General features: G+C 37.8%; 1 protein-coding gene across 3 annotated transcripts in view; it reads left to right on the top strand.

Annotated features, from left to right (window-relative positions):
- The window catches only part of LOC106067868 (lactadherin-like), a 197323-nt gene that overhangs the window by 119987 nt on the left and 49586 nt on the right, over window positions 1-27750 (top strand). For 2 of the 3 annotated variants that reach the window (XM_056044453.1, XM_056044451.1), the window contains 2 exons: window positions 16703-16879; window positions 19692-19830. In XM_056044453.1, coding sequence (XP_055900428.1) covers window positions 16703-16879; window positions 19692-19830 — 316 coding nt within the window. The remainder of the gene's footprint in view (window positions 1-16702; window positions 16880-19691; window positions 19831-27750) is intronic. The other variant, XM_056044452.1, reaches the window with a different exon arrangement.

Raw genomic sequence — 27750 nt, forward strand, 5'->3', positions numbered from 1 at the left:
TCAAATGTCCAGTTCTCTCGTAAGTTCAGACTATAGTTCCTATATCGAGACTCAAAGACTCAAACAAGACCCAACGAAATAAATAAATCTATATGTCATCCATTAAGTCATCACTTCATGATATCAATGACGTAGTGTCACCACTTCATGACGTTAAGGACGTTGTATCCCCACTTCATAACGTCAAAGACGTTGTATCACAACTTCATGACGTTAACGACGTTGTATCACCACTTCATGACATTAATGACGTAGTGTCACCACTTCATGACGTTAAGGACTTTGTGTCACCACTTCATGACGTTAAGGACATTGTGACAAAGTTAACCATATTGACTTGAAAGAAACTAGCCAGATTTGTCAGGACAGACATGTTGATACACACTGGGCTGGGTTCACTAAACCGTGACCTGGAGTCTCTTGATCAGCTCACACTGTCCGGGTACATTCACAGGCCTGATGGGATTGTATACAAGACATTTTCCAACATTTCATGCATTACTAAAGTATTTTTATTTGGTACGCCAACATCCTGGCAATGGTTCTCAGTCCCAATGCATCGACCGAGTCTATAAGGTCATTAAAGTAAAAAAAAAACAACGTTCCCCTATCAGACCTTGCGATCTATGGGGCAGATAATGTAAAGGTCATCTGTTAACGAGGGTGTCATGTGGCCAGCACAACGACCAACCACATTTACTTTTCCCCAACTAATGTCACCCATTAGAGCTGGGTGGACTCACAAAGGTCCCGAAATTAAAAATCCCAGTTCTCACCAGGATTTGAACCTGGGACCTCCGGTTCGATAGCCAAGCGCTTTACCGCTCAGCCACCGCGCCGCCTAAACGGTCATTAGAGGAGAGGATTAGCGCAATAGTCAAGCAAAAGAAAACCTTCCGATGGGGTGCTAGAGAGCCCTGTCTAATCACAATCCTAACACTGCCCCTCAATGTCTTTTCTTTTTGGACACTCAAAAAGTTGCTGTGGTACCTCTATTTCCGGAAGTCTTAAAATAAGGACACCGGTAACAGAGATGTGATATATAACATCAGCTGGATGCCTACCAGACAGAACCTTTGTGTTCAAACATGACGACAGAGAAGTTAGACTCAACCTCTTACGACAGGTACACATTCGGTACGCCAACACCTTCATTATGTAGTGCACTCACAGCAGAGGATATATTGGCTGATGGCTAGGCTGCTCTAAATTTCTGTAATAGCAAAGGATATATTGGCTGATGGCTAGGCTGCTCTAAATTTCTGTAATAGCAAAGGATATATTGGCTGATGGCTAGGCTGCTCTAAATTTCTGTAATAGCAAAGGATATATTGGCTGATGGCTAGGCTGCTCTAAATTTCTGTAATAGCAAAGGATATATTGGCTGATGGCTAGGCTGCTCTAAATTTCTGTAATAGCAAAGGATATATTGGCTGATGGCTAGGCTGCTCTAAATTTCTGTAATAGCAAAGGATATATTGGCTGATGGCTAGGCTGCTCTAAATTTCTGTAATAGCAAAGGATATATTGGCTGATGGCTAGGCTGCTCTAAATTTCTGTAATAGCAAAGGATATATTGGCTGATGGCTAGGCTGCTCTAAATTTCTGTAATAGCAGTTCAATGCTCAAGAAATGTTACTCATTTGTAAATCTCTATGTGTGTGTGTGTGTGGACATGTGGATGAGTATTTTTTGTTTCTTTTCTTTTTTTTTTCTCCTTTACTCCCTTCCTACACTCACACACACACACACACACAATTCTAAAAATCTGTTACGGATAATTAAATCGGAGGCTGTTTTTTGGTTAGTTTGGTATCGTCTGCACAACGTTTCTCTGTACGTGCACAAGGAGAGGGGGGGGGGTGAAAGAGACAATTAATGTTTGACAAATGAAGATCAAGGAACAAGTTAATCAGCAGGAACATGTATCTGACAGGGTACAAAGGTTCTTCTCCATTCACCTGTAACTTGCATGCGTTGGGCGCCTTCCAAGTCCTCCCCCATGACTCTCCCAGCGTTATCAGCCCAACAATGACGAACTTCCCGCCACTTACGTTGCAGTCCTCAGCCTCGTCATTTGTTCTCGTCAGGAGCCTGATTGTAAGCCTAACGCGCATGCGCGCACGTGCACTTCCATCGCGGCAGACGTGAAATCCCCAACTGTTCCGAGTTTAAACCACAAGTTTTGTCCCATCATGCCGGCGGAAGTGACTGTCGTTCTTGAAATATATTTGTAACACGTGACCTTAGTGAGTGTCTTAGGGTCACGTGGTACAGTGTTCATCTTCACTTCTGTTTCTCATTTCTATTTCTTACTTCTGTTTCTTTCTTCTGTTTCTTACTCAGAGATAGATTTGCAGTTGACTCTTATGTAACCTTGTGGAAAGATGTCTACATTAAGATGTACCCCCATACAAAAGTGTATATTTTCTCCCTCAGACTTGATCAGAAAAAAAAAAGATTTTCTTATAGTTTAATGTCTTCAATTAGTCGTACACTTATAACGCTCTCACAAAAATACAATCACTTTTTTTTTTTTTGGTGGAGGAGAAATTGAAAAAAAAAAATTGAGATTGGAGTGAGTGAGTGAGTCATTAAAGGAGTTGTAGTGAAAGAGTTAAAATAAAGGTTGAAATCAAATAGTTGTTCATTGATTAGGAGACAAGTCAGACATGAAATAGAAGTTTGAGCTTTTTTTTTTGTTTTGTTTGTTAAATAGTTGTAACAGGTTCAATAAGGTAAGAACCAGATTTCGTTTGAAATACTTTTCACGCTTTATACATCTAAATGAGAACACTATGCGAAAGTGAAATTACGTATGCATCCATCTTTACACACTGTCATCTTTACACGGTGTCATCTTTATTCACTGACATTTTTACAGAATGATTTTTACACAGTCAGATTTACACAGTGTCTTCTTTACACAGTGTCATCTTAATTTTATCTTTACACAATGTCATCTTAACACAGTGTCATCTTATTTTATCTTTACACAATATCATCTTTACACGGTGTTATCTTATTTTTATCTTTACACACAATCATCTTTACACGGTTGTCATCCTTATTCTAAGAAATTTAAACCATTTCTTTCACTTGACATGATGGGGGACTTGGTTTCATTGAGACAAAGACACAAATTGTACATTACTGTGGTGTATCCAGTGGTCACACTTCAGTGTATATGTGCTACAAATAGTTCATAGTTTTTCTGTTTTGCTTTATTTGACATTATAGAACCGAATTTCTTTACTTATTTCATTGAAGACAACTTGGGGTCTTTTTATTTAGCAGACATAAAGTGATCTTTCATTCAGGTGTCCTAGACATTGTTTTTCTTGTCTATTTATTTCTAAATTATACTTTATTGGAGAATCTCTAATATGCTCGATCTACTAGTTGGATCCAACAGTACTAGGCACTGGATCTTGACATCTTGTTCTACTAGGCATTGGATCTTGACATCTTGTTCTACTAGGCATTGGATCTTGACATCTTGTTCTACTAGACATTGGATCTTGACATCTTGTTCTACTAGACATTGGATCTTGACATCTTGTTCTACTAGGCATTGGATCTTGACATCTTGTTCAACTAGACATTGGATCTTGACATCTTGTTCTACTAGGCATTGGATCTTGACATCTTGTTCTACTAGGCATTGGATCTTGACATCTTGTTCAACTAGACATTGGATCTTGACATCTTGTTCTACTAGGCATTGGATCTTGACATCTTGTTCTACTAGGCATTGGATCTTGACATCTTGTTCTACTAGACATTGGATCTTGACATCTTGTTCTACTAGGCATTGGATCTTGACATCTTGTTCTACTAGGCATTGGATCTTGACATCTTGTTCTACTAGGCATTGGATCTTGACATCTTGTTCTACTAGGCATTGGATCTTGACATCTTGTTCTACTAGACATTGGATCTTGACATCTTGTTCTACTAGGCATTGGATCTTGACATCTTGTTCTACTAGGCATTGGATCTTGACATCTTGTTCTACTAGACATTGGATCTTGACATCTTGTTCTACTAGACATTGGATCTTGACATCTTGTTCTACTAGGCATTGGATCTTGACATCTTGTTCTACTAGGCATTGGATCTTGACATCTTGTTCTACTAGGCATTGGATCTTGACATCTTGTTCTACTAGGCATTGGATCTTGACATCTTGTTCTGACTAGGCATTGGATCTTGACATCTTGTTCTACTAGACATTGGATCTTGACATCTTGTTCTACTAGGCATTGGATCTTGACATCTTGTTCTACTAGGCATTGGATCTTGACATCTTGTTCTACTAGACATTGGATCTTGACATCTTGTTCTACTAGGCATTGGATCTTGACATCTTGTTCTACTAGGCATTGGATCTTGACATCTTGTTCTACTAGACATTGGATCTTGACATCTTGTTCTACTAGACATTGGATCTTGACATCTTGTTCTACTAGGCATTGGATCTTGACATCTTGTTCTACTAGGCATTGGATCTTGACATCTTGTTCTACTAGGCATTGGATCTTGACATCTTGTTCTACTAGACATTGGATCTTGACATCTTGTTCTACTAGACATTGGATCTTGACATCTTGTTCTACTAGACATTGGATCTTGACATCTTGTTCTACTAGGCATTGGATCTTGACATCTTGTTCTACTAGACATTGGATCTTGACATCTTGTTCTACTAGGCATTGGATCTTGACATCTTGTTCTACTAGGCATTGGATCTTGACATCTTGTTCTACTAGACATTGGATCTTGACATCTTGTTCTACTAGGCATTGGATCTTGACATCTTGTTCTACTAGGCATTGGATCTTGACATCTTGTTCTACTAGGCATTGGATCTTGACATCTTGTTCTACTAGACATTGGATCTTGACATCTTGTTCTACTAGACATTGGATCTTGACATCTTGTTCTACTAGGCATTGGATCTTGACATCTTGTTCTACTAGACATTGGATCTTGACATCTTGTTCTACTAGACATTGGATCTTGACATCTTGTTCTACTAGACATTGGATCTTGACATCTTGTTCTACTAGGCATTGGATCTTGACATCTTGTTCTACTAGGCATTGGATCTTGACATCTTGTTCTACTAGACATTGGATCTTGACATCTTGTTCTACTAGACATTGGATCTTGACATCTTGTTCTACTAGGCATTGGATCTTGACATCTTGTTCTACTAGACATTGGATCTTGACATCTTGTTCTACTAGGCTACATACAAATTAAACTTTCTCTGCCTCAGAATTCATTTTGATTTATTGACCTTAATGTGGGAAAGAAATTTTTAAGAAAAACATTTTCTTTACTTTTTTTGTATGAATTATAAACTTAAAATTCATTTGACTTACTCAGCTATAAATAACATTAGCTAATAGTTGACAACTTGACTCTAGTTATCACTTGCACATCGCCCTCTTTTTTTTTATATTCTAAACTATTTGATACAGCTAGATCTCCACCAACCAAATCACAACAAATTTCCGTAAGGATCAATAAAGCAGTCTTAGTCTTAGTCTTAGTCTTAGTAATTTAGTCATTTTGACTGGTTTCTACATGCACCATAAAGGCATGCACCCAAGTCTGCAACCTGTTAACTTCAGTCAACTTCTAGACAACTTACTAAGTCACAGAAAACAACTGAAATTTTTTTTCTTTCACATAAAATAGACCCCAAAAAAATGTTGAAACAGATGTTATAGGTTCAGAAAAATTATTTCTAAAAATAGACAGTCTTTAAAAAAAAAAAAAGCAAAAAAATTATTATTAAAATTCTTAATTAACACAATAGAGGAAGTCTCCTTCAAAACCAAACTAATTGGCAGGTTTATCTTTGAGGAAATATTTCTATCACCTGTGCTTTAGAGTCATTCCTTTGTTGAAGATCAACATGAGCTATTGCAATAGATCAACAAGAGTTATCGCAATATCAACATAAGTTATCTCAATATCAACCTGTGATAGCATAAGGTGTCTGGCTATTTACATAGACGTAATTATATTTCTAATTAATATTTACGTCACAGTGACGTCACCTATCACCTGTTCATTATCATTTTTACCTCGGCATCTCATCCTGTTTGACGTTTCATCTTTCGCCCATCGTTCAATAGAATCCCAGCTTATTCTAGCAGTTTGACTCGATCTACTACACATGGAAATAAAAGATCTACTGAGCTTTGGGTTAGGATGTAATAATCTTCAATAAGGAAGGAACAAAATTAGGTAGAACTGAATAATTTCACTCCACATACAAGACCTCTCTCTCTCTCTCTCTCTATCTTTTTCTCTTTCTGTCCCCTCCTCCTCTCTCTCTCTCCCACTCTCTCTCCTTGTCGATCGATCGATCATTTTGACTATCCTTTCATACATCAATTTTCCTGTGTGCCTGCCCGCTCAGCATATGTAGCCTAGCTAATACATACATACAGCTAGATCTCCACCTACCAATAATCCACCTTGCTAATACATACATACAGCTAGATCTCCACCAACCAATAATCCACCTTGCTAATACATACATACAGCTAGATCTCCACCAACCAATAATCCACCTTGCTAATACATACATACAGCTAGATCTCCACCAACCAATAATCCACCTTGCTAATACATACATACAGCTAGATCTCCACCAACCAATAATCCACCTTGCTAATACATACATACAGCTAGATCTCCACCAACCAATAATCCACCTTGCTAATACATACATACAGCTAGATCTCCACCAACCAATAATCCACCTTGCTAATACATACATACAGCTAGATCTCCACCAACCAATAATCCACCTTGCTAATACATACATACAGCTAGATCTCCACCAACCAATAATCCACCTTGCTAATACATACATACAGCTAGATCTCCACCTACCAATAATCCACCTTGCTAATACATACATACAGCTAGATCTCCACCAACCAATAATCCACCTTGCTAATACATACATACAGCTAGATCTCCACCAACCAATAATCCACCTTGCTAATACATACATACATCTAGAGCTCCACCAACCAATAATCCCTTTGACTTTTGACTCTGACTTATTTTTAGGGAAAACAAATCTCCAAGTTTTGACAACCTGCGCTTTTGTCATTATTTAATTAATTTTATTGGAAAAATCAATAGTTATGTTATTTTGTAAAGCATCTAAAGAGAATGTAGACACACTTCAAATAGTCTAGTATATAAACCACTGCAAACGATTTTAGATTTTTTGTCAAAAATATTTTTATTACATTTGTATTGCTAAGTTAAGTAAGTTTTGTTATACTAACTACTACATTTACACACAAAAAATTTAACTTTTTTTTTTAAGAGAAAAAATCTATTTAGTATGCGTGTAAGTAGAAAATAATTTAAAACAATAATCAATAAGTAGTTTTTCAGATTATCGCGTGAACTGCAGTGCTGCCCTATGGCGATAAAACACTGAACTAAAGGAATTTTTTTTTAATTTTTTTATGGAAGTTTTTTTTTTGAGGAATAAGAGATTGTCCCTTTACAAAACAATTAGATCAATTATATATTCATTATAAGACATTAGTTAAGCCAGGTTCACATCTAACTTCACGTTCACTTTCACCAATCCTTTGGTCAGTGGACCGCTGGGCCACCACACAAGATCCGTCTACCTTCTTTCTCCGTTCTTCTCTGTCATTTGTCTTTGATAGAGTTTCATTCTGATGTTCTTTCTGAAAATATTGAAACCTGCCTTTTACCTGCCTTGGTGGACCACTTCGGGTCCGATTTTGAGCTTGTGTCTTTACACAAACTGTCTTTGTAACTTTGTTTTTTATTTTGCTTGTTTATATTTCAAAACAACAACAAATTCTTCTTGGCATGTCATACTACGTCATACTAAGGGCGTTAACGCGAAAAGAGAATGAAAAAAAAATTGACATAATTGACCACGAAAGACTGCCATAGAATATGGGAATGTTTAATAGGGGTGTGTTCCCATGTACCGTGACGATACAGATTTTATAGTGAGAAAGGAACAGGTGGATTTTTTTTTTTCACAGATTAAAAAAAAGTTTCAAAGAAATGTTTCTTATTTTCTTTAGGTGTTCAATAACCTGAACTCTATTATCTCCTGGTTACGACTGCTGTGTCAGAGGATCTATTTCTGCCCTGTTCAACTGTGGAACTGAAAGAAATATTTACACTTACTCTCTACTCCAATTTTTTTTTACTCCAGTACTGATATGTAGAAACACGAGATTAACATTCCACTTTGAGGCTTATAAACAGAATTTGACGTCATTATATCTTGCAGATAAGGGAGCACAAAAATCAAGACTTCTGTCTATTTATTCAGGGTGACTGTATGAGAAGGATTATGTCTTCAATCAAATCACAAGTTTTGTTTCAATATGCAGTGCGGTTGCGTGGCCAACTTTTGTTTTTGGCTATTTAGGTCACGGTTGACTGACATGCCCTCCAAAATCTGTTAAAATTTCACTTTGGAATCTTTGGGTTTTTTTCGTGGTTTTTTTTGTTTGAATTGAGACAAGACTCGAAATGTTATGTTGTGTTTGAATTAAGACAAGACTCGAAATGTTATGTTGTGTTTGAATTGAGACAAGACTCGAAATGTTATGTTGTGTTTGAATTGAGACAAGACTTGACATGTTATGTTGTGTTTGAATTGAGACAAGACTTGACATGTTATGTTGTGTTTGAATTGAGACAAGACTCGAAATGTTATGTTGTGTTTGAATTGAGACAAGACTCGAAATGTTATGTTGTGTTTGAATTGAGACAAGACTTGACATGTTATGTTGTGTTTGAATTGAGACAAGACTTGACATGTTATGTTGTGTTTGAATTGAGACAAGACTCGAAATGTTATGTTGTGTTTGAATTGAGACAAGACTCGAAATGTTGTGTTGTGTTTGAATTGAGACAAGACTCGAAATGTTATGTTGTGTTTGAATTGAGACAAGACTCGAAATGTTATGTTGTGTTTGAATTGAGACAAGACTCGAAATGTTATGTTGTGTTTGAATTGAGACAAGACTCGAAATGTTGTGTTTGTTTATTGTAATAAAGATGGTGTGCACTATAAAAACAAAGTGCCCCCCCCTCTCAGAGTTTCAAATCTATGATGTGAAGATCATCGTCTATTGGTCATCTGGTTCTGTGGCCGACACCAACAAGCCCAACGACGGACTGCCGTGACTTTCACCTACTCATGTCAGCTACCCATTAAAGTTGTGTCCACTCTGGGGGCGTCCTAAGAATCCCGAAATTCCAAATTCCAGTTTTCACCGAGAAATTCAAACCGTCTCCTTTTGGAAGCCAAACAGTTGCCCACTCAGCCACCCTGCACTACGTTTCAGTTTCCACTGTCAGATTAGAAAATAGGAAAGAAAATCAACAGAAGAATAAACAAAGTGAAACGGCTCTTGATCACGTGACCAGAAGCATTGGATTTCAGGTATAAACAAACAACAAAATAGATGTCTACAGCAATGTTGAGCTCTATCAAGCTTGTATCTTCTGGCCATTGTACTGGCAGACGCGGCGAACATTTCCACATGACTGATTCACTCATTCGTACACCTATCTCCCGCTACCTCCCCCCCCCCCCCAGACACAGGCCTTTTAAAAAGTCACAAGTCATCCCAAGTCATCCTCCATCCAACCCCCCTTTTCGCAGCGTAAGGCACATTCCAACCAAATAGAAGGGAGACACGTGACACCTTTTTTTTTTTACCTTCCCCAACGCTTTAGTGTACCAGACAGCAATTGGTGTGTCCTCTACAGATAGTCGTTGGTTGAATCTTACACTGCACCAGGACGTAGTGTCTGCGTACATTGTCTCTTTTGTAAAGTTTGTAGAGGCCTAGTAACTAGAAATGTTGAATCTATCTATCTATCTATATATCTATCTATCTATCTATCTATCTATCTATCTATCTATCTATCTATCTATCTATCTATCTATCTATCTATCTATCTATCTGTCTTTCTGTCTGTCTATCTGTCTATCTATCTATCTATCTATCTATCTATCTATGTCTATATATCTATCTATCACAACTCTGTCTATCTGTCTGTCTGTCTGTCTGTCTGTCTATCTGTCTGTCTGTCTGTCTATCTGTCTGTCTGTCTGTCTGTCTGTCTAATAGAAAACAAACATTTTCCATTTGTTTAAAGTTTAAATCTATCATTCGTTAGTAAGAGTAAAGTAATCGATCTTACAAAAAGTCATCTTTCTAAAGGAGTAATAGCCCTTTTTAACAAAAGCTTATATCAAGTTATCAACTCACTCTGACTGTCTGTCTGGTAAAAAGTTTGTACACGTTATTTCTCCGACGATCAATCTCGGATGAATCTGAAATTTTGCACAATTATTTCTTTTACCTGACAACACAAGAATCAATATAAAAAAAATGAAAAATTAGTTAATATACTATTGGTAATTAATTATTTTGTTTGGTATCTCGAACAAGGGAAGGAAATTGTACTCGACTGAAGTGGAGTTATAAGCTGAATTAGTCCCCTTGCCGCTTTAAAGTAAGTTTGAAACAAACAATAAGATCCTCTATGTTTCATAAGAGTTGTTAGTGTGTCGGCTTGAGTCACGAGCTCAAATTCAGGTCGCTCCACTGTTCATTTTTTTTTTTAATAAATGTTTTTTAAAAGTGATTGTGGTCACATTCACCCAGATATCCCTTTCTTCCCCCCTCCCCCATTTTTTTTTTCATTTTCCTATCTGGTCCAGACAAGTGATATCGTAGTGAGAAGGCTAAAGGCATAAAATAGCGCTAAACAAAACCAGTTGGTAAACTATTTAAAATAGAACATATTTAGTATTGTTGGTCTAGATCTATTACACATTTCATAACACGACTGATCCAAACTAATCGATACAATTACACTTCGTATATGTTTTTATTGTTTTTTAAATTTTAAAAAAAAAACAAACCTAGATATTTGATGAATTTCTGGAAACTCTAATCTTCTTATAAGTACGATAGATTTGGAAGTATAGATTTTTGAAAAGGTGTACAGGTGTATCAGGGGGCTCAGGACAGCTCCGTTTTGGACATGTCTATGTCTACAATGTCATTGCCCTTTTTGTTTTGTTTTGTTTTAAGTGAACTAAAAAGAGAGATTTTAACATGTATTGTTCTATATAAATGTGTCTAGCTGTATCACTTTACGACAAGCCTATCTCCATAATTAGTCCAAGTTTTATTTTACGACATTAATTATCTGGATCCCTTCTTCCACTTAATCGTCTGCACACTTGACTCATGAGTGTTGTCATTAGCACATTCGTTGTACCCGTGGGGCGCTATTACCAGCACACGCAAGTCGTAAAACCGGCCACAAAGGGAGCGGGAGGAAGGAGGGCGCCCAAAATGTAATCTGCCTGTTCATCGAACGACTTCGCCACTCTTCGGTAGATTGAAGGGCCAAAGATTCCACCGAAACTTCCTTCACAACTTTTTTTGTTAGTGGTTACACCTTTTAGGACAAAATCTCGTGTTGGAATCCATGAGCTAACTCCACTACGTCTGTAACTCCTTGCGCTGTGTACAGGGTGGGGTGGGAAGGTGCTTGTGCTAGTCAAAAAGTTCGGATCTAACATTATCACCTTGCACTTGAGAGAAGAAGAAGAAGAAAAAAGTTAAGCGGCCTTGCCCCCCCCCCTCCCGCATCATTGCGTATTCAATTCACCTGGCCCCCTATTAAAAAAAAAACGGGCGCTTATTTCAATCGGTTGAAAAAACACGGGAATATTTTTTATATTCTTCCTTACATAAAACTTTAGAGTGTTATTGAGTTGTTGCTTGAAGGGTTAAAGGTAGGGGGGGGACGGGGGGGGGCTGACGACATTCCCGGGGTACTCGGAATAATTGGCAAGGTTTTGAATATCTGTACATTGCATAGGATTCACTTCAGAATGCAGTCATTAGCTCTGAACGTTTTGAGATAGTTTTAGTGGATAACTCGTTGAGACATCAAGACACTGAGACATTGAGACATGTCTGATACTGAGAAACAGAGTATGTCACATACTGAGACATCGAGATATTGAGGCACAAAGACATTCAGACACGTCTGATACTGAGACATGTCTGATACTGAGAAACAGAGTATGTCACATACTGAGACATCGAGATATTGAGGCACAAAGACATTGTGACACGTCTGATACTGAGACTGCAGACATGTATAATATTAGAACTGCAGACCTGTATAGCATTAGAACTGCAGACCTGTATAGCATTAGCCATCTTGTTTTAACTTATAATAAATGATGTGTCTTTATTCCTCGGGTGGGGTGTAGTGTGGTGGAAGATGTTTACATCCCTTACTGTCCTGCCTTTGAAGTCTCTCATGCTGAAACCTACACACCATGCAGAAAGTATGTGTGTACCTCAGCTAGATGTGTATGTGTATCAGTGTCGCTGGGCCCTACCATTCCAAACTGAGGAATTGCAGAAACTGTTTTGTTTACTTTTGTTTGTTCAAAGTGTGACCAATGTGTCCTCCTGCTTTGAAAATGTAGTCTCTAAACTAAACCTGTACACATCTCTATGTAGTCCCTATATTAAACTTTTATCTTGTAGACTGGTACACATCTATATATCCATTTCAGAGAATAAGCTGCTCTTGTCCGCTGGACTTTTGGTGACATGATTAACAAAATCAAACCCATTTTATTTTTACAAATAATTTCTGGTAGACTAAGTTACTGACATTTCTGTTAGTCCCAGATTCAAACCTTCTCCGATTGACTTGATAAAATTCATTTCTGAGCTACCTGTGGTTGGATAGAGTTACTATTACATGGACGCTTTCTCTTCCCTTTCATCAACACGACAGATAGTCTAGGTGTTTATATATGTCAAATAGTCTAGGTGTTTAAATATGTCAAATAGTCTAGGTGTTTAAATATGTCAAATAGTCTAGGTGTTTAAATATGTCAAATAGTCTAGGTGTTTAAATATGTCAAATAGTCTAGGTGTTTAAATATGTCAAATAGTCTAGGTGTTTAAATATGTCAAATAGTCTAGGTGTTTAAATATGTCAAATAGTCTAAGTGTTTATATATGTCAAATAGTCTAGGTGTTTAAATATGTCAAATAGTCTAGGTGTTTAAATATGTCAAATAGTCTAGGTGTTTATATATGTCAAATAGTCTAGGTGTTTAAATATGTCAAATAGTCTAGGTGTTTAAATATGTCAAATAGTCTAGGTGTTTATATATGTCAAATTGTCTAGGTGTTTATATATGTCAAATAGTCTATGTGTTTATATATGTCAAATTGTCTAGGTGTTTATATATGTCAAATAGTCTAGGTGTTTATATATATCAAATAGTCTAGGTGTTTATATGTCAAATAGTCTAGGTGTTTATATATGTCAAATAGTCTAGGTGTTTATATATATCAAATAGTCTAGGTGTTTATATGTCAAATAGTCTAGGTGTTTATATATGTCAAATTGTCTAGGTGTTTATATATGTCAAATGGTCTAAGTTTTTTAAACAACATGTCAAATAGTCTAGGTGTTTATATATGTCAAATTGTCTAGGTGTTTATATATGTCAAATGGTCTAAGTTTTTTAAACAACATGTCAAATAGTCTAGGTTTTTATATAACATGTCAAATAGTCTAGGTTTATTTAATATAACGTGAAAATAGTCTAGGTTTATTTAATATAACATAACAAATAGTCTAGGTTTTTATTTAACGGGATAACTATAAATATTCCAAGACCAAGACGATAGTTCTTTTAAAAAAAAAAACACACACAAAAACTCAGAATATGGATTCAAGCATTGTGACTCGAATCTCGATGACCAAGTGACCAGCACTATGCATTTCCATTTCTCAGACAAACTCAATCAGTTCTGGTCGTTTGCTGATCTCCTAATCTTCTGGTAAGACCAAAATGTATCAAGACGTGGATAGCTGACTGCATAAGGACCAAACTTGTGTCTTGAGTGAAGTTCAAAGAAACCACAGTGTGTCGAGACATGAACACATCGTCTGGCCCCACCAACCTATTTACTTGGCCATGCAGAACATCTCTGTCTTATCTACTGATTCTCAAACTGTAGTCTTCAAGTCCCCCAAAGAGTTATCAAAGCAAACTATTGTGTACTCTCCACGAATTATTCCATTTAGTATCCATGTACATCACTTTTTTAAATAGTTACACAAAATAGTTAATGGTTTCAATGTATGAATATTCAAAAGACCATTTTCTAATTCTTTCCAGAAAGCTTGTTTTGCTTCACGGTTTCCCATAATACCTTTCTTCTAGTCATGATCTTGCATTTTCTTCTCATAACAACAACACATTGGCTGTAACGTTTGTGTTTATGGTGCTGGAGCTGGGTGGGAGTCAACAAATAACCGCCCGGTTCTGTCCCCCGGACTCGCGGTACGGTCGACTTGGCCCAGTCAGTCACAATGGCCGCTAACCGCAGGGAACTCTCAGACAGGACAGGGGTGAAGAGCCCCATGGCCAGGGCTGGTGGTTGGATAAAAGCCTTTCTAACAATCAACGGAATAATGGCGCCTTCGACGCGGATTCCCTACTGGACTTTTTTTTTCGAAGGTCCCCCGGACTCACAAAACTGAAGAACCGCTGCTACAACGTGTTAAGAATTTTGTTGACAGCATGAACGAGAAAAATTGGAGACGGACATACATGGAAATGTAGAACTAAAGAAATGAAGAAATGGAGAACTAAAAAAATAGAGAAATGGAGAAATGAAGAAATGTAGAACTAAAGAAATAGAGAAATGAAGAAATGGAGAAGTGAAGAGAATGTAGAACTAAAGAAATGAAGAAATGTAGAACTAAAGAAATGGAGAAATGAAGAAATGGAGAAATGAAGAGCTACTTAAGGAGAAATAAAAAAGAAGATCTAGGATTGAAGGTAGCAGGAGCTGTTCTAAATTCAATCATCCGAACCAAATGAGATTCTCTTGAAACATAAACATTTGCGCTTGGGTGTTAGTTTGATAGTTGGAGGAGGTCTGGTGTGTGTGTGTGGGGGGGGGGTATTTTAAGGATTCGTTCATCTGTTACATTGGTGACTTCTGTTACTTTACTGACTACAGGCCGTTACTTGATCATTAATGCAGTCCTTAATCTCCTTCTTATTATTGCTGAGATGAGCGTAGGCTAGGTCATTAGGAATGTACATCCCTCGTATTCAGACCAAATAAAATAACAATAATAATTATAAGCAGGTCGATAATGAAGTTCTGTTTCATCAGGACACAATTGGTGAAAAAAAAAACAACTCCTTGTCCTGGCATAATATCTTGTATATTTCCTCTTACTGCTGCATTCTTTGACCAATGATTTTGTATAGGAGGTTGACATTACTTAGGCGTGTGTATTGAGGCTTAACAAAGTTTTGAAATTCTTGCCGGTTATCTGCCTTTATCAAAAATATTTTATGTGTTATCTCTCTTTGATTGTACGTAACACGAATGAGTGACTATGGTTGTCTGTCATGGTTGAAACGTACTTGTACTGCAAGAATGTGTTCTGTAGGCTTATATTGGTGAAAGGTAGTGACAGACCTGGGACAGACACACAACATAGTACACGAGGGGGGGGGGAGGCTACAATTCTTTCTTTCTCTCTTTTTTTTTTTTCTTAACAGTGTAGCATAGTTTTTGTTTGTTTGTTGAAAGCATGTCCATGAGTTTTCAAATGTTCTTTGAGCTTTAGACTCCCCCTTTAGTGATGCCTAGGGTCAGGTTTTGCATCAGTTTTGTTTGATTTCTTATAAATGTAGCTAGACATGAATATGAGAGTCAGAGACAGACGCGAAAGAGAGCATGAAACGCGACTGCAAGAAACATTTAAAGCAAAGCAAACTTGTTAAAGGTGACTAGATATTTTGAAGTATCTAGTAATAATTCTGCCATGAACTCAGTGGCGTAGAGGGGGATGGGGGGGGCGGGGGTCTTGGCCTCTTTAGGGGCCCCTGCATTTTGACATTCGACATAAATATATGTCTAATGTATGTGATACATGCAACATGGTCACTAATTTACATAACAACATGAATAGCAAGATAACATGACATAGGCTTAATATTTAATGTTAAATAAATTTTAACACTCATGTAGGGGGCCGGGGTGATTTTCAAATTAGCACCTCCCCTCCCCCACCTTTTTAATTGTTCTTTACTACTGTATAACATTTAGTTATAGGAATACAAGGAAGCATCGAAAAAAAAAAACTTTGCGTTATAAACTTGGTGATGACCTAAATTATTATTACTTATTATAAATACTTTGAATATAAGACTAATGCCAAAATATACGGGTCTTTTTTGATTTTACTATAATTATATTACTATGTGAAGTTTGTAATAAAAAAAAATAGTTATCACATTTAGATTTGCTTTAATATAAAACTGTGTTTTGTGTACTGTCTATTTTGGGGCGTTGCTTACCCCACTGGAGACAGTTTATGATCGTATAATTGTGTCCTGTGCAATGGCTAGGGTCATATTCACAATCACCATCAAATTCGAACTCATAGTCCTCGGCCATGTTGTCTAGTCATGTAATCATTAGTCTGCGGAATGCCACATTATTAATCATTTGTATAGTTAAAAACAAAACAACCTAAATGAAATTTGTTTCATCTCCAGGTGACCGGAGTGTTGACTCAAGGTCGTGGGGATGGCACTGAGTGGGTGACCAGGTTTAGCGTGTCCTACAGCATGGACGCCTACCACTGGAACTACGTGACAGACAACTACAACAACGCAATGGTGGGTAGTAACGAGACGCAGGGCGAGACTGTCAATAACTATGAGAAACCCAAGGTGAGTGCTAAGTCACTGAGCTGTGGTTGTCGGTGGGTGAGCACTGACTCAATGTCAGTTTTGTCGGTGTTCCTAGTTCCTTGTGTTTAGGCTTGGCGTTGTGTCAGTGCCACTGTCACTGACGTAGTTCAAAATGTGTCGCATGTCAGTCAGTGAGTTAGCACTATTATCCGACAGACACTTATTTAATTACTCCTGTCTAAAACTACAGCAAAATATAAATCATGTCTGAATTATTCTAATCTTTAGCAATATTATAGTTTTAATAATACCTAAAGTATTATCTATAACACTAGCACAGTCAAATATTCTAATTTTTAAAATAAACATAGTTTTAATCTCAAGTATTATTATCTATAACAATAACACGCTAACTTGTTGGCAGCTAACTTTTACACTTATTCAAAACCATTGTAGCGGATCAAAAGTGTTTTTAGCGGCCTCCGATAGATTAGTTTTGTGTGGTCTGTCTTTCCGTCTGTCGGTTTGTCCCGTTTAAATCGCATAAACTAGAAAAGATATTGAAAATCCGACATTATTATATTTTAGACCTTTGAAAGTTCTGATGCAAGTGCTACTTTTTTCTTTTCTGAAAGCGATAATTTTAATTTTTAAAATCAACTAAGCAAGCATTTTTTTTTCATAAAAATAAAGCATTTTTACAACTTTTCACTATTAATAGTAAAAAGCCTATTTAGTAAGGGAGATTACACTTCATCATATTTAGAACACATTTAGATGAACGGTTTTAGATTTTTTTGTCGAAATTTTAAAAAATTGGATAACTACTTAATTTCTGTCATACTAACTATAACATTTACAAAATAATGTTGTTGTTTTTTTTAAGAGAAAAAAAATCTATTTAATATGCATATAAGTGGAATATAATTTAAAACAACAATTAATAATTGTGTACACGTGAACTGCTGATAGCACATTGTTACTCTACCTAAGCTAATATAGAAAAAAATTATTTTTTGAGGCTTTGCACGAGTGATTTGCCCTCTACAAAACAATTAGATCAATTAGATAATCATTCAATAACATCAGTTAGGCCAGGTTTACATTTAACTTACCTTCACCTATCCCTTAGTCTGTTGGGGCACCACACAAGATCTGTCAACCGTCTTTCTCCATTCCTCCCTGTCCTTTGCCTTTGATAGAATTTCATTCACTCACAGTCCTGTCCATTCTTTGATGTTGATGTTTTCTTTCCATCACCTTCTGTCTTCCTTTTCATCTTCTTCCTGGTTCTGTTCCATGAAGGAAGGTCTTTGCGAGCCCTGAGGACCTTGTGATGTGGCCATAGAGTTTGAGTTTACATTTTTGTGACAGTGGTTAGCAGGTCATGGTGGGGTCCAATAGCTGTATTAATCCTGTTTCTAATCTCTTCATTCGTGTTACGGTCTTTGTAAGTGACACCTAGGATTTTACTACTATATATCTTCATAACTATCAGCTTATTGAATACATATGAATATAAACACTGTAATCATAATAACATTAACTAATCTCCATATTGGGTGGTATCAAGTCGTTAGTCGAACTAACAATACACCAGCATCGGAAATACTTTGCAGATACATTGATTTGTTCGTTTCATATCGACGGAGATAGGGCTGTAGTTGTTGATAGTTTGTAGTTCATAGTTTATGATAATCTTTCTGAAAATATTGAAACCTGCCTTTTTACCTTCCTAAGCGGACACTTCGGGGGGCGATCTTTAGTTTGTGTTTCCAGAAACTGTCTAGTGTCTTTGTTTACTTTTTTTCAACTATTGTTTTGAGAACAGAACCTATTCTACGTGCAAGAAACACATGTAAACAGTTTCAGAAGACCAAATAGTCGCCCCTGGCAGAGAGTCTTAACATGGTGAAATGAAATACATTTTGTTTGTTTAGGCGGGAAGGGAGAAGGGAGGTAATATCTTAGCAAATAACGTTTTTTATTTTCATACTTTTTGGAATTTCGGACATTTATTATTATTATATCTTGAGCCTCGGCCTCCTTTAGTCATTCAGTAATATCGCTTTCACATATATAATTAACTAGCAAAAAATGAATATTGTTTTTTATACAAAGCTTTACAGTACTATACATCTAAGACATTACACCGATGTCTATCGACTAACTGGTTCGTGAGATGTATGTGTCAATATCTTGCCAAGTCAACGTCTGTACATTAACCTATTATAGAGTCAATCTCTATACACTAACATGTTACTGTACCAATTGCTTAATATGGAGTTCATTACCAGAAAATGACATGCTAATGTTATGTTTGATTGACACTAACAGGCCACGCCCACAACTCTGAATAGCTGACATTGGTTCAGTACATTCTAATTAACTCTTGTCCATTTGTTTTGGTGCGATGTTCAGCACTAACTGATGTTTAGAACTAAATGATGTTTAGAACTAACTGATGTTTAGAACTAAATGACGTTTAGAACTAACTGGTGTTTAGCATTAAATGATGTTTACAACAAAGTGATGTTTACGACTAACTGATGTTTAGAACTGATGTTTAGCATTAAATGCTGTTTACAACTAAATGATGTTTAGAACAAAATGATGTTCAGAACTAACTGATGTTCAGAACTAACTGATGTTCAGGACTACATGATATTTATAACTAACTGATGTTAAGAACTAAATGTTGTTTAAAACTAAATGTTGTTTAGAACTAAATGCTGTTTACAACTAAATGTTGTTTAGAACTAAATGTTGTTTAGAACTAAATGATGTTTAGCACTAAATGATGTTTAGAACTGATGGTTAGTAAGGAACATTTGTTTCTTTTGTCCCGAAGGTATTCGAAGGCAACACAGACTCGTTCTCAGTCAAACACAACTACCTGGACAAGCCCATCATGGCGCGCTACATCAAGTTTCATACTATACAGTGGAACAGGCATCCCAGCATGCGCGTGGAAATTATGGGATGTCAACGTGAGTAGAACTTTAACCAGGTGCGCATGAGAAAGAACGGAAGGGAATAAAAAGATTCTCTAAAGGAAAAAAAATTGGAGAAGAGAGAGAGAGAGAGAAAAAAAGTGAATGAAAGAGGTAAAATAAGAGAATGAAATAATGAAAGAGAAACAGAATAGACAAATAGAGAGGCATCAAGACTGTTGCCAGAGAGAGAAATGGAGAAAGAGAGAGAGAGGAATCAAAATAGAATGAGAGCATGGAAAGAATGTGAAAGGGGTGGGGAGGTGGAGGTACACACTTGATACATACACTAAGAGAGAAAGAGAGGGAAAAGAGAGATAAACTTGAGAGAGGCACAGAGAGAAAGAGGATAAAATAATTGCATGTCTGTCTGACATTCACAAATGGCCAGAAGTTTTTTTCATTGTCGTATGTATGACATGACATAGTTGTATGTCATGCGGCTTGTTAACTTATCTCTGCTTAGAGACACTTGACATACAGATCGACCACATAGAGTGTTGAGACACATAGCAGGGGCAGTCACTCGGCGCACTCTCCAGCTAGATGTTGAAGTGTTATTGCCTGCACACTGTAATAGGCTCTACTAACGATGGCGACTTCCATTAAGATCTCTTACAGGTGAGAATCTCTATCAGTCTTCTAGTTGAACCATGTCTCGTGACACGCCAGTCTTACACTGAAGACCTTGACCTTGAGTATTAGCTATCTTTGGGATTGATTATTTTGATTAGCATACAGAATGATCATATAACATCTTTTTTTTTTGTGGTTGAAATATTAGACAATGAAATGAATGACGGTCTAATGAATTGACCCTCCAGCAAACTGAGGCGTTGTCCACACTTGGCACGTGAACATAAATCTGGGGAAACATCTGAGCAAAGAAAACAATCTGGCAGACACGCGCACAGACTCCTAGACACAACAACACCCCCGCTTACCTAGTCATGTCTGTACATCTCGGATGTCAGCATGACACGAGCCTCTTGATAGCATATTGAGTTGCAATCACTTGGAGCCGATGCCGACTAAATTGACTTTGTTTGGTCATTGGTCATTTCAATGGTGAGGACTGCAAAGTCAACACGACCTCAAAATTAATCTTCTAAGTTATGAGGACTATAAAAGTTTCCTTTTTGCATATACCCCCCCCCCTCCCGAGACGGCCTTAGTAAGTGGCGAGTGGGGCAAACGCTACAGACCCCGCGCCTTGGGGGGGGGGCGCAATAATGAGAATCTTTTGTTCACCATCAGCCTATTGTACAAATATTCGTAACCCTGATATAACACTCGCCCAGGGCCCTGCCCACTGCTAAGGATGCCTCTGTCCACAGAAATTGAATGAGCTTCGTCGGCCATGATAGTCTTTGGTTCTAGTAAGAAGGCTATTGAAATTCTTTTATTTTAGAGCAGAGAATTGATTCATGACTATGTCTGAATACAATTCTCTTGAAAGGAACCCAACACTATTTCTGAATACAAATATATAGTGCTGTATTACCGCTGCCATTATATGTATACCGCAGAGTGGAACTACGTAATAATGGCCGAGAAACTGGGGGAAAAAACTTGGTGGTCAAGGAAGATGAAAAGTTCAACAGGTCATAAATCACCTTCACCTTTCCCTTAGTCTGTTGGACCGTTGGGGCACCGCACAACATTTGTCAACAATCTTTTTCCATTCCTCTGTCTTTTGCCTTGGCTAGAGCCTAGAAGTATGGTGGCAATAGTATGAGGCCCTAACAAAAACAAGAAAATGAAGAATGGAAAATTATAAGAGATTTTTTCAAAAACAGACATCAGCCACAATGTCAAGGACGCTATTTGAAAGATCACAGCTGCCAAATAAAAAAGCAAGAATTTCTTTGTGCTACTAGCGTAAGAACTTAGACATTCGACTCTGCTGTGCTTTAAATGAATGCCTATGAATGTGCAATTATTTGTTTTCAAAAGCTTATCAGTACTTCTGTATTTCGTTTACCCAATACACAGGTGACTCCATTGGTCAAAATCCCCAAAGTGTTTTGGTGCCACGAAAAGTCAAGAAAAATATAAAACCCTCATCCCCATGCCCTGAGCAGCTACGCCCCTGTATCTTACATAAAACAAACTAACTCGAAGATTGCTGTACTTAGTACCACGTGTGTCTACACAAGAGCCTGTGTCCTGACACTCAATGAGCCATGTCGCCTGTCACTCTCGCGACATTCACGACGTATGCCCCAAAACACAGGTTTTATTGTCTGACCGATACATTGTTTTCATAGAGAATACTTTTCTGAAGGAATGCCGTGTTTGCGTGCTGGTGCACCTGCTGTTCTGTATACACCACACGCAACACTTGACACTGTCAAAACAGCATTCTCCCTGGCTGTAAGTAGTCAACCCTCCTACAGAGTTTTCTATTGTAATCATGTAGGCCTGGTTCACAAGAGAAAGTTAAAAAAAAAACAAAATTAATGTTTCAAGATAATTTGATACTCACTTTGGTCCTTCAGTAAATACTTACAATCTTTTAGAAGTTTTGAGCCCCACCGTGACTCATCAAATGTAAGGACCTCCACCGTGACTCATCAGTTGTAATGACCTTCACCTTGACCCATCAAATATAATGACCTCCACCTTGACCCATCAAATGTAACGACCTCCACCGTGACCCAATTGTAATGACTTCAACATTGACCCATCAAATGTAACGAGCTTAAACGTAATATGGAATGTGTAATTAGTTCCACTACTGCCTTGAACTAGGAGCTGAGTTTCATCATTTTAGGTTCGATTGTTTATTTATTGTACATGTTTCAGATGTTCCTTCAGGAAGGCGGGTTTGGCATTGGGCAGGGTTCAAACCCGAAACTATTGAGACGATAGTCTAGAGGACATACACACGACCTGGAAGCCATCCTTCCAGATTGCTAATTATGATCTTTTCATAGTTAAACAAATTAATGTTCATATCAAAATATGGTTATGTGATAGTTTAACACATCTGGTTTCCAGATCAGGCAGAACATATCAGTAATCCTAGATCTGAGATGAACCGGGAAGTGGTTTCCAGATCAGGCACTTCAGATCAGTAATCCTAGATCTGAGATGAACCGGGCAGTGGTTTCCAGATCAGGCACTTCAGATCAGTAATCCTAGATCTGAGATGAACCGGGAAGTGGTTTCCAGATCAGGCACTTCAGATCAGTAATCCTAGATCCGAGATGAACCGGGCAGTGGTTTCCAGATCAGGCACTTCAGATCAGTAATCCTAGATCCGAGTTAAACCGGGCAGTGGTTTCCAGATCAGGCAGTTCAGATTAGTAATCTTAGATCCGAGTTAAACCGGGCAGTGGTTTCCAGATCAGGAAGTTCAGATCAGTAATCCTAGACCTGAGTTAAACCGGGCAGTGGTTTCCAGATCAGGCAGTTCAGATCAGTAATCCTAGATCTGCGTTAAACCGGGCAGTGGTTTCCAGATCAGGCACTTCAGATCAGTAATCCTAGATCTGAGTTAAACCGGGCAGTGGTTTCCAGATCAGGCAGTTCAGATCAGTAATCCTAGATCTGAGTTAAACCGGGCACCTGATCAGGAAGTTTTTCGCATGGTTTTAAAAGACCACACAAAGATGACTAGTCTAGCTACAATGTAGAAAAAAAATGTCACATAAAGATATCTAGCTATAAAATAAAATGTAAAATATATTAAAATAAATGTAACTTCAATAATATATCTAGCTATAATGAAGTAATGTAAATGTTAATAAAGATATCTCGCTATAATGAAGTAACATAAAAATATCTAGCTATAATAAAGTAATGTAAATAAACATATATAGCTATAATGAAGTAATGTAAATGTAACAGATATCTAGCTAAAATGAAGTAATGTAATGTAAATAAAGATATCTAGCTATAATGAAGTAATGTAAAAATATCTAGCTATAACAAAGTAATGTAAATGTAATGTAAAGATATCTAGCTATAATGAGACGAAGCCAATGGAAGAAAGACGAAGTGGTAGGAATCTTGTCTTGGAAACGGAACCTACAATTGTAGCAAGCTCCATTATCCTTTGAAAACGCCATTGCCCAGAACGTTCGTTTTATTGGGTGGTAACTTGAGCCTACAAAAAGTCAACAAGAGGGACAGGTGTAGGGTTACAGCTCGAATCTAGGCCGCTCAAGGGGAGACGATTCACTTGAGACAAGGTTGTGACAATGAACATACTTTTGTGTATATGTCAATCTATGAGGGGAGAGAGATTCTTATCACTGAGAGAGAGAGAGAGAGAGAAGAGATAAAGATAAAATTCTTAGATATCACTCAGAGAGAGAGAGAAGAGATAAAGATAAAATTCTTAGATATCACTCAGAGAGAGAGAGAGAAAAGATAAAGATGAGATTTTTAGATATCACTCAGAGAGAGAAATATAAAACTACTTTGTCTTAGCAGTTCTCAGAAATATAGTAGGTACTTTTTTTTAAAGCATTCTGCAGAACTACAACCTGTGCTAGTAGTACAGCCTAGACCCTCCACAACGTCCTCATCTTGTTGTAGAGCAGGCTGAGCAGCCCAGGACGTTGTGTCCTCACACCACCTCAGCAAGAAATGATCACGTGATCTCACCAATCTATGAGTTCAGCCAAAAAATAATTCTGTCTACACTGTTTTTGGCTCTTCAGATGTATAAAATAAAAATTAAAACAAAAAAATAGCAACGAAACTATAATTCTAATAAATGAACCAAAAGCATTGTTTGGGGGAGGGAGGGGGTTAAGTCCTTCACTCTCTTCTAGTCCTCTGTCTTACTTACTGTAGAGTGTCTGGTTTTGAACGATTCCTGAAAAGCGATTATTCTCATAAATCTCAGATGTCCCACAGTGTCATATGTGTACATCCTCGACACCTTCATTGACTATTTTTATTTATGCAGTGTTCAGAGAACGCCCAGCTATGTAGGTCAGTTTTATAACCTACTCGGGTTACGTGGGGTGGGGGGGGGGGAAGTTTAGCCTGTCAGGTCAACCGTAAACTAGGTCAAGCTTGACAACACCCCAAAATGCATTAGAATATACGGTATATATTTACTGTAAAAAAGCGATATTATTACTATACCTCTATTTCGCTTGCCATTGCAGCCATTTATATGTTCGTGTGTTGTACAAATGAATGACTGGCTCGTAGAAAACAATTTATGGACTTTTGATTTCCATATTGGAATGAATGACTGGCTGGTAGAAAACAATTTATGGACTTTTGATTTCCAGATTGGAATGAATGACTGGCTGGTAGAAAACAATTTATGGACTTTTGATTTCCAGATTGGAATTGAATGACTGGCTGGTAGAAAACAATTTATGGACTTTTGATTTCCAGATTGGAATGAATGACTGGCTCGTAGAAAACAATTTATGGACTTTTGATTTCCAGATTGGAATGAATGACTGGCTGGTAGAAAACAATTTATGGACTTTTGATTTCCAGATTGGAATTGAATGACTGGCTGGTAGAAAACAATTTATGGACTTTTGATTTCCAGATTGGAATGAATGACTGGCTGGTAGAAAACAATTTATGGACTTTTGATTTCCATATTGGAATGAATGACTGGCTGGTAGAAAACAATTTATGGACTTTTGATTTCCAGATTGGAATGAATGACTGGCTGGTAGAAAACAATTTATGGACTTTTGATTTCCAGATTGGAATGAATGACTGGCTGGTAGAAAACAATTTATGGACTTTTGATTTCCATATTGGAATGAATGACTGGCTGGTAGAAAACAATTTATGGACTTTTGATTTCCAGATTGGAATGAATGACTGGCTCGTAGAAAACAATTGATGGACTTTTGATTTCCAGATTGGAATGAATGACTGGCTCGTAGAAAACAATTTATGGACTTTTGATTTCCAGATTGGAATGAATGACTGGCTCGTAGAAAACAATTTATGGACTTTTGATTTCCAGATTGGAATGAATGACTGGCTCGTAGAAAACAATTGATGGACTTTTGATTTCCAGATTGGAATGAATGACTGGCTCGTAGAAAACAATTTATGGACTTTTGATTTCCAGATTGGAATGAATGACTGGCTCGTAGAAAACAATTGATGGACTTTTGATTTCCAGATTGGAATGAATTGGTCATCTCGACATTTTGTCTTGCCTTGCAATGTGCGCGAGTTATGTGACTTGGACTTCGAGAGTCAATCCTGAGGAAAAAATCAGGCGCTGTTGACCCTGGGCAGTTTGCAGCACACATTGGTACACCTGGGCAGAACCTGCGACCTCGCTGATCCCAAATTATACCGGGTAGCTTCTCTTCCTTTGATACATACGCTGTGGAGGGAAAGGGGGGGGGGACTGCTGTGTGGGCTATGCTTTCAGACAAAATTTTTTTCCAGGGATGTATCTCATTTCTATGAAATGATCTAGATTCTTTTTGCGATTAAAGGAAGCCTACAGAGAGTGAGAGAAAGAGAGAGAGAAGATGTATTTAGTGAATGCATCAGAATCTAGGTCCCTGAAGTTGCACTTCTCAATCCACTTGTCAAATGTTTTTCATGTTTCGGATGTTCCTTTAGAGTTGAAGCTAATTTACTTCCTAGTCCAAACCTCTCGCAGGACGATGGTGGATGGGATCGGACAGGGTTTGAACCCGGGACCATCGATAAATCCAAACGGCAGTCCAGCGCAAACCGCACGACCAGGCAGCTATCCATTTCGCTGGCACAGAACATTCAAAGCGGCTTTTCAATGCATGAACAGCACGACATTCTCGCGGACAATAACTCTATAAATAACACATCAACTTTATCAACTCTCTTCTCCGGAGAGATGTACGTCTGGAACCTAGGTTTTGTACATATTTTCACCAGTATACAAGAAGCCTAGTGAAGACATTGAAATTTTCTTTCACAAATTACTAAACAAACGAAGTAGAAACGGCTGAGACTGAGTTCCATTTGAAATGTTTAGCATCTCCAGCGACTCCTGAATGTCCCTTTTTATATACATTTGCTGGAAGATTTAAAAGTAAAGTAGCAATTATACATAAACACTGAACCATAATCTTCAAATACAAAAATAAAATCTAATAAAATACCCAGAAAGACACAAAGATAAAGGCACATTCCTTGTTCCATATGCTAGGACAAATTTGTACAAATGCTTCTTCTTCCCTAGTGCTATTAGAGCATGGAATGGGTTGCCTGAGCTAGCCAGGAAAACCAGTGACTTGGCAGAATTTAAGTATTGGTTAACATGCATGGCTAGATGCATGACGCGTAAGACGTAATCATCTTCTATTTTAAAGCAACGTCTGTATTTTATAACATAAGAATACACGCCTTATTCAGTCTGACAAAATGGTCACTCTTTGGGAAAAAAAAGTGTATTCTTTACTATCTATAGTAACATACTTAATCTTTCAACTCGTGATGTTACATCCTTTTAGTTACCCACCACCATGAAGTTACCTCCACTTGTTAGATGCCCTTTACAAAAACTATCGGTTAAATTTCTACACAGCAATCTTAGAGCCCATTTACTAACTGTCATTACCAATGTACCCCCAGCTTATGTGAGATAGGGTGCTGCTTCCCCCCTCCCCCACCCCCCAGCTTATGTGAGATAGGGTACTGCTTCCCCCCTCCCCACAGCTTATGTGAGATAGGGTACTGCTTCCCCCCACCCCCCAGCTTATGTGAGATAGGGTGCTGCTTCCCCCCACCCCCCAGCTTATGTGAGATAGGGTACTGCTTCCCCCCACCCCCCAGCTTATGTGAGATAGGGTGCTGCTTCCCCCCTCCCCCACCCCCCAGCTTATGTGAGATAGGGTGCTGCTTCCCCCCTCCCCCACCCCCCAGCTTATGTGAGATAGGGTACTGCTTCCCCCCACCCCCCAGCTTATGTGAGATAGG

Source organism: Biomphalaria glabrata, chromosome 10 (genome assembly GCF_947242115.1).
Source record: "Biomphalaria glabrata chromosome 10, xgBioGlab47.1, whole genome shotgun sequence".
NCBI lineage: Eukaryota > Metazoa > Mollusca > Gastropoda > Planorbidae > Biomphalaria > Biomphalaria glabrata.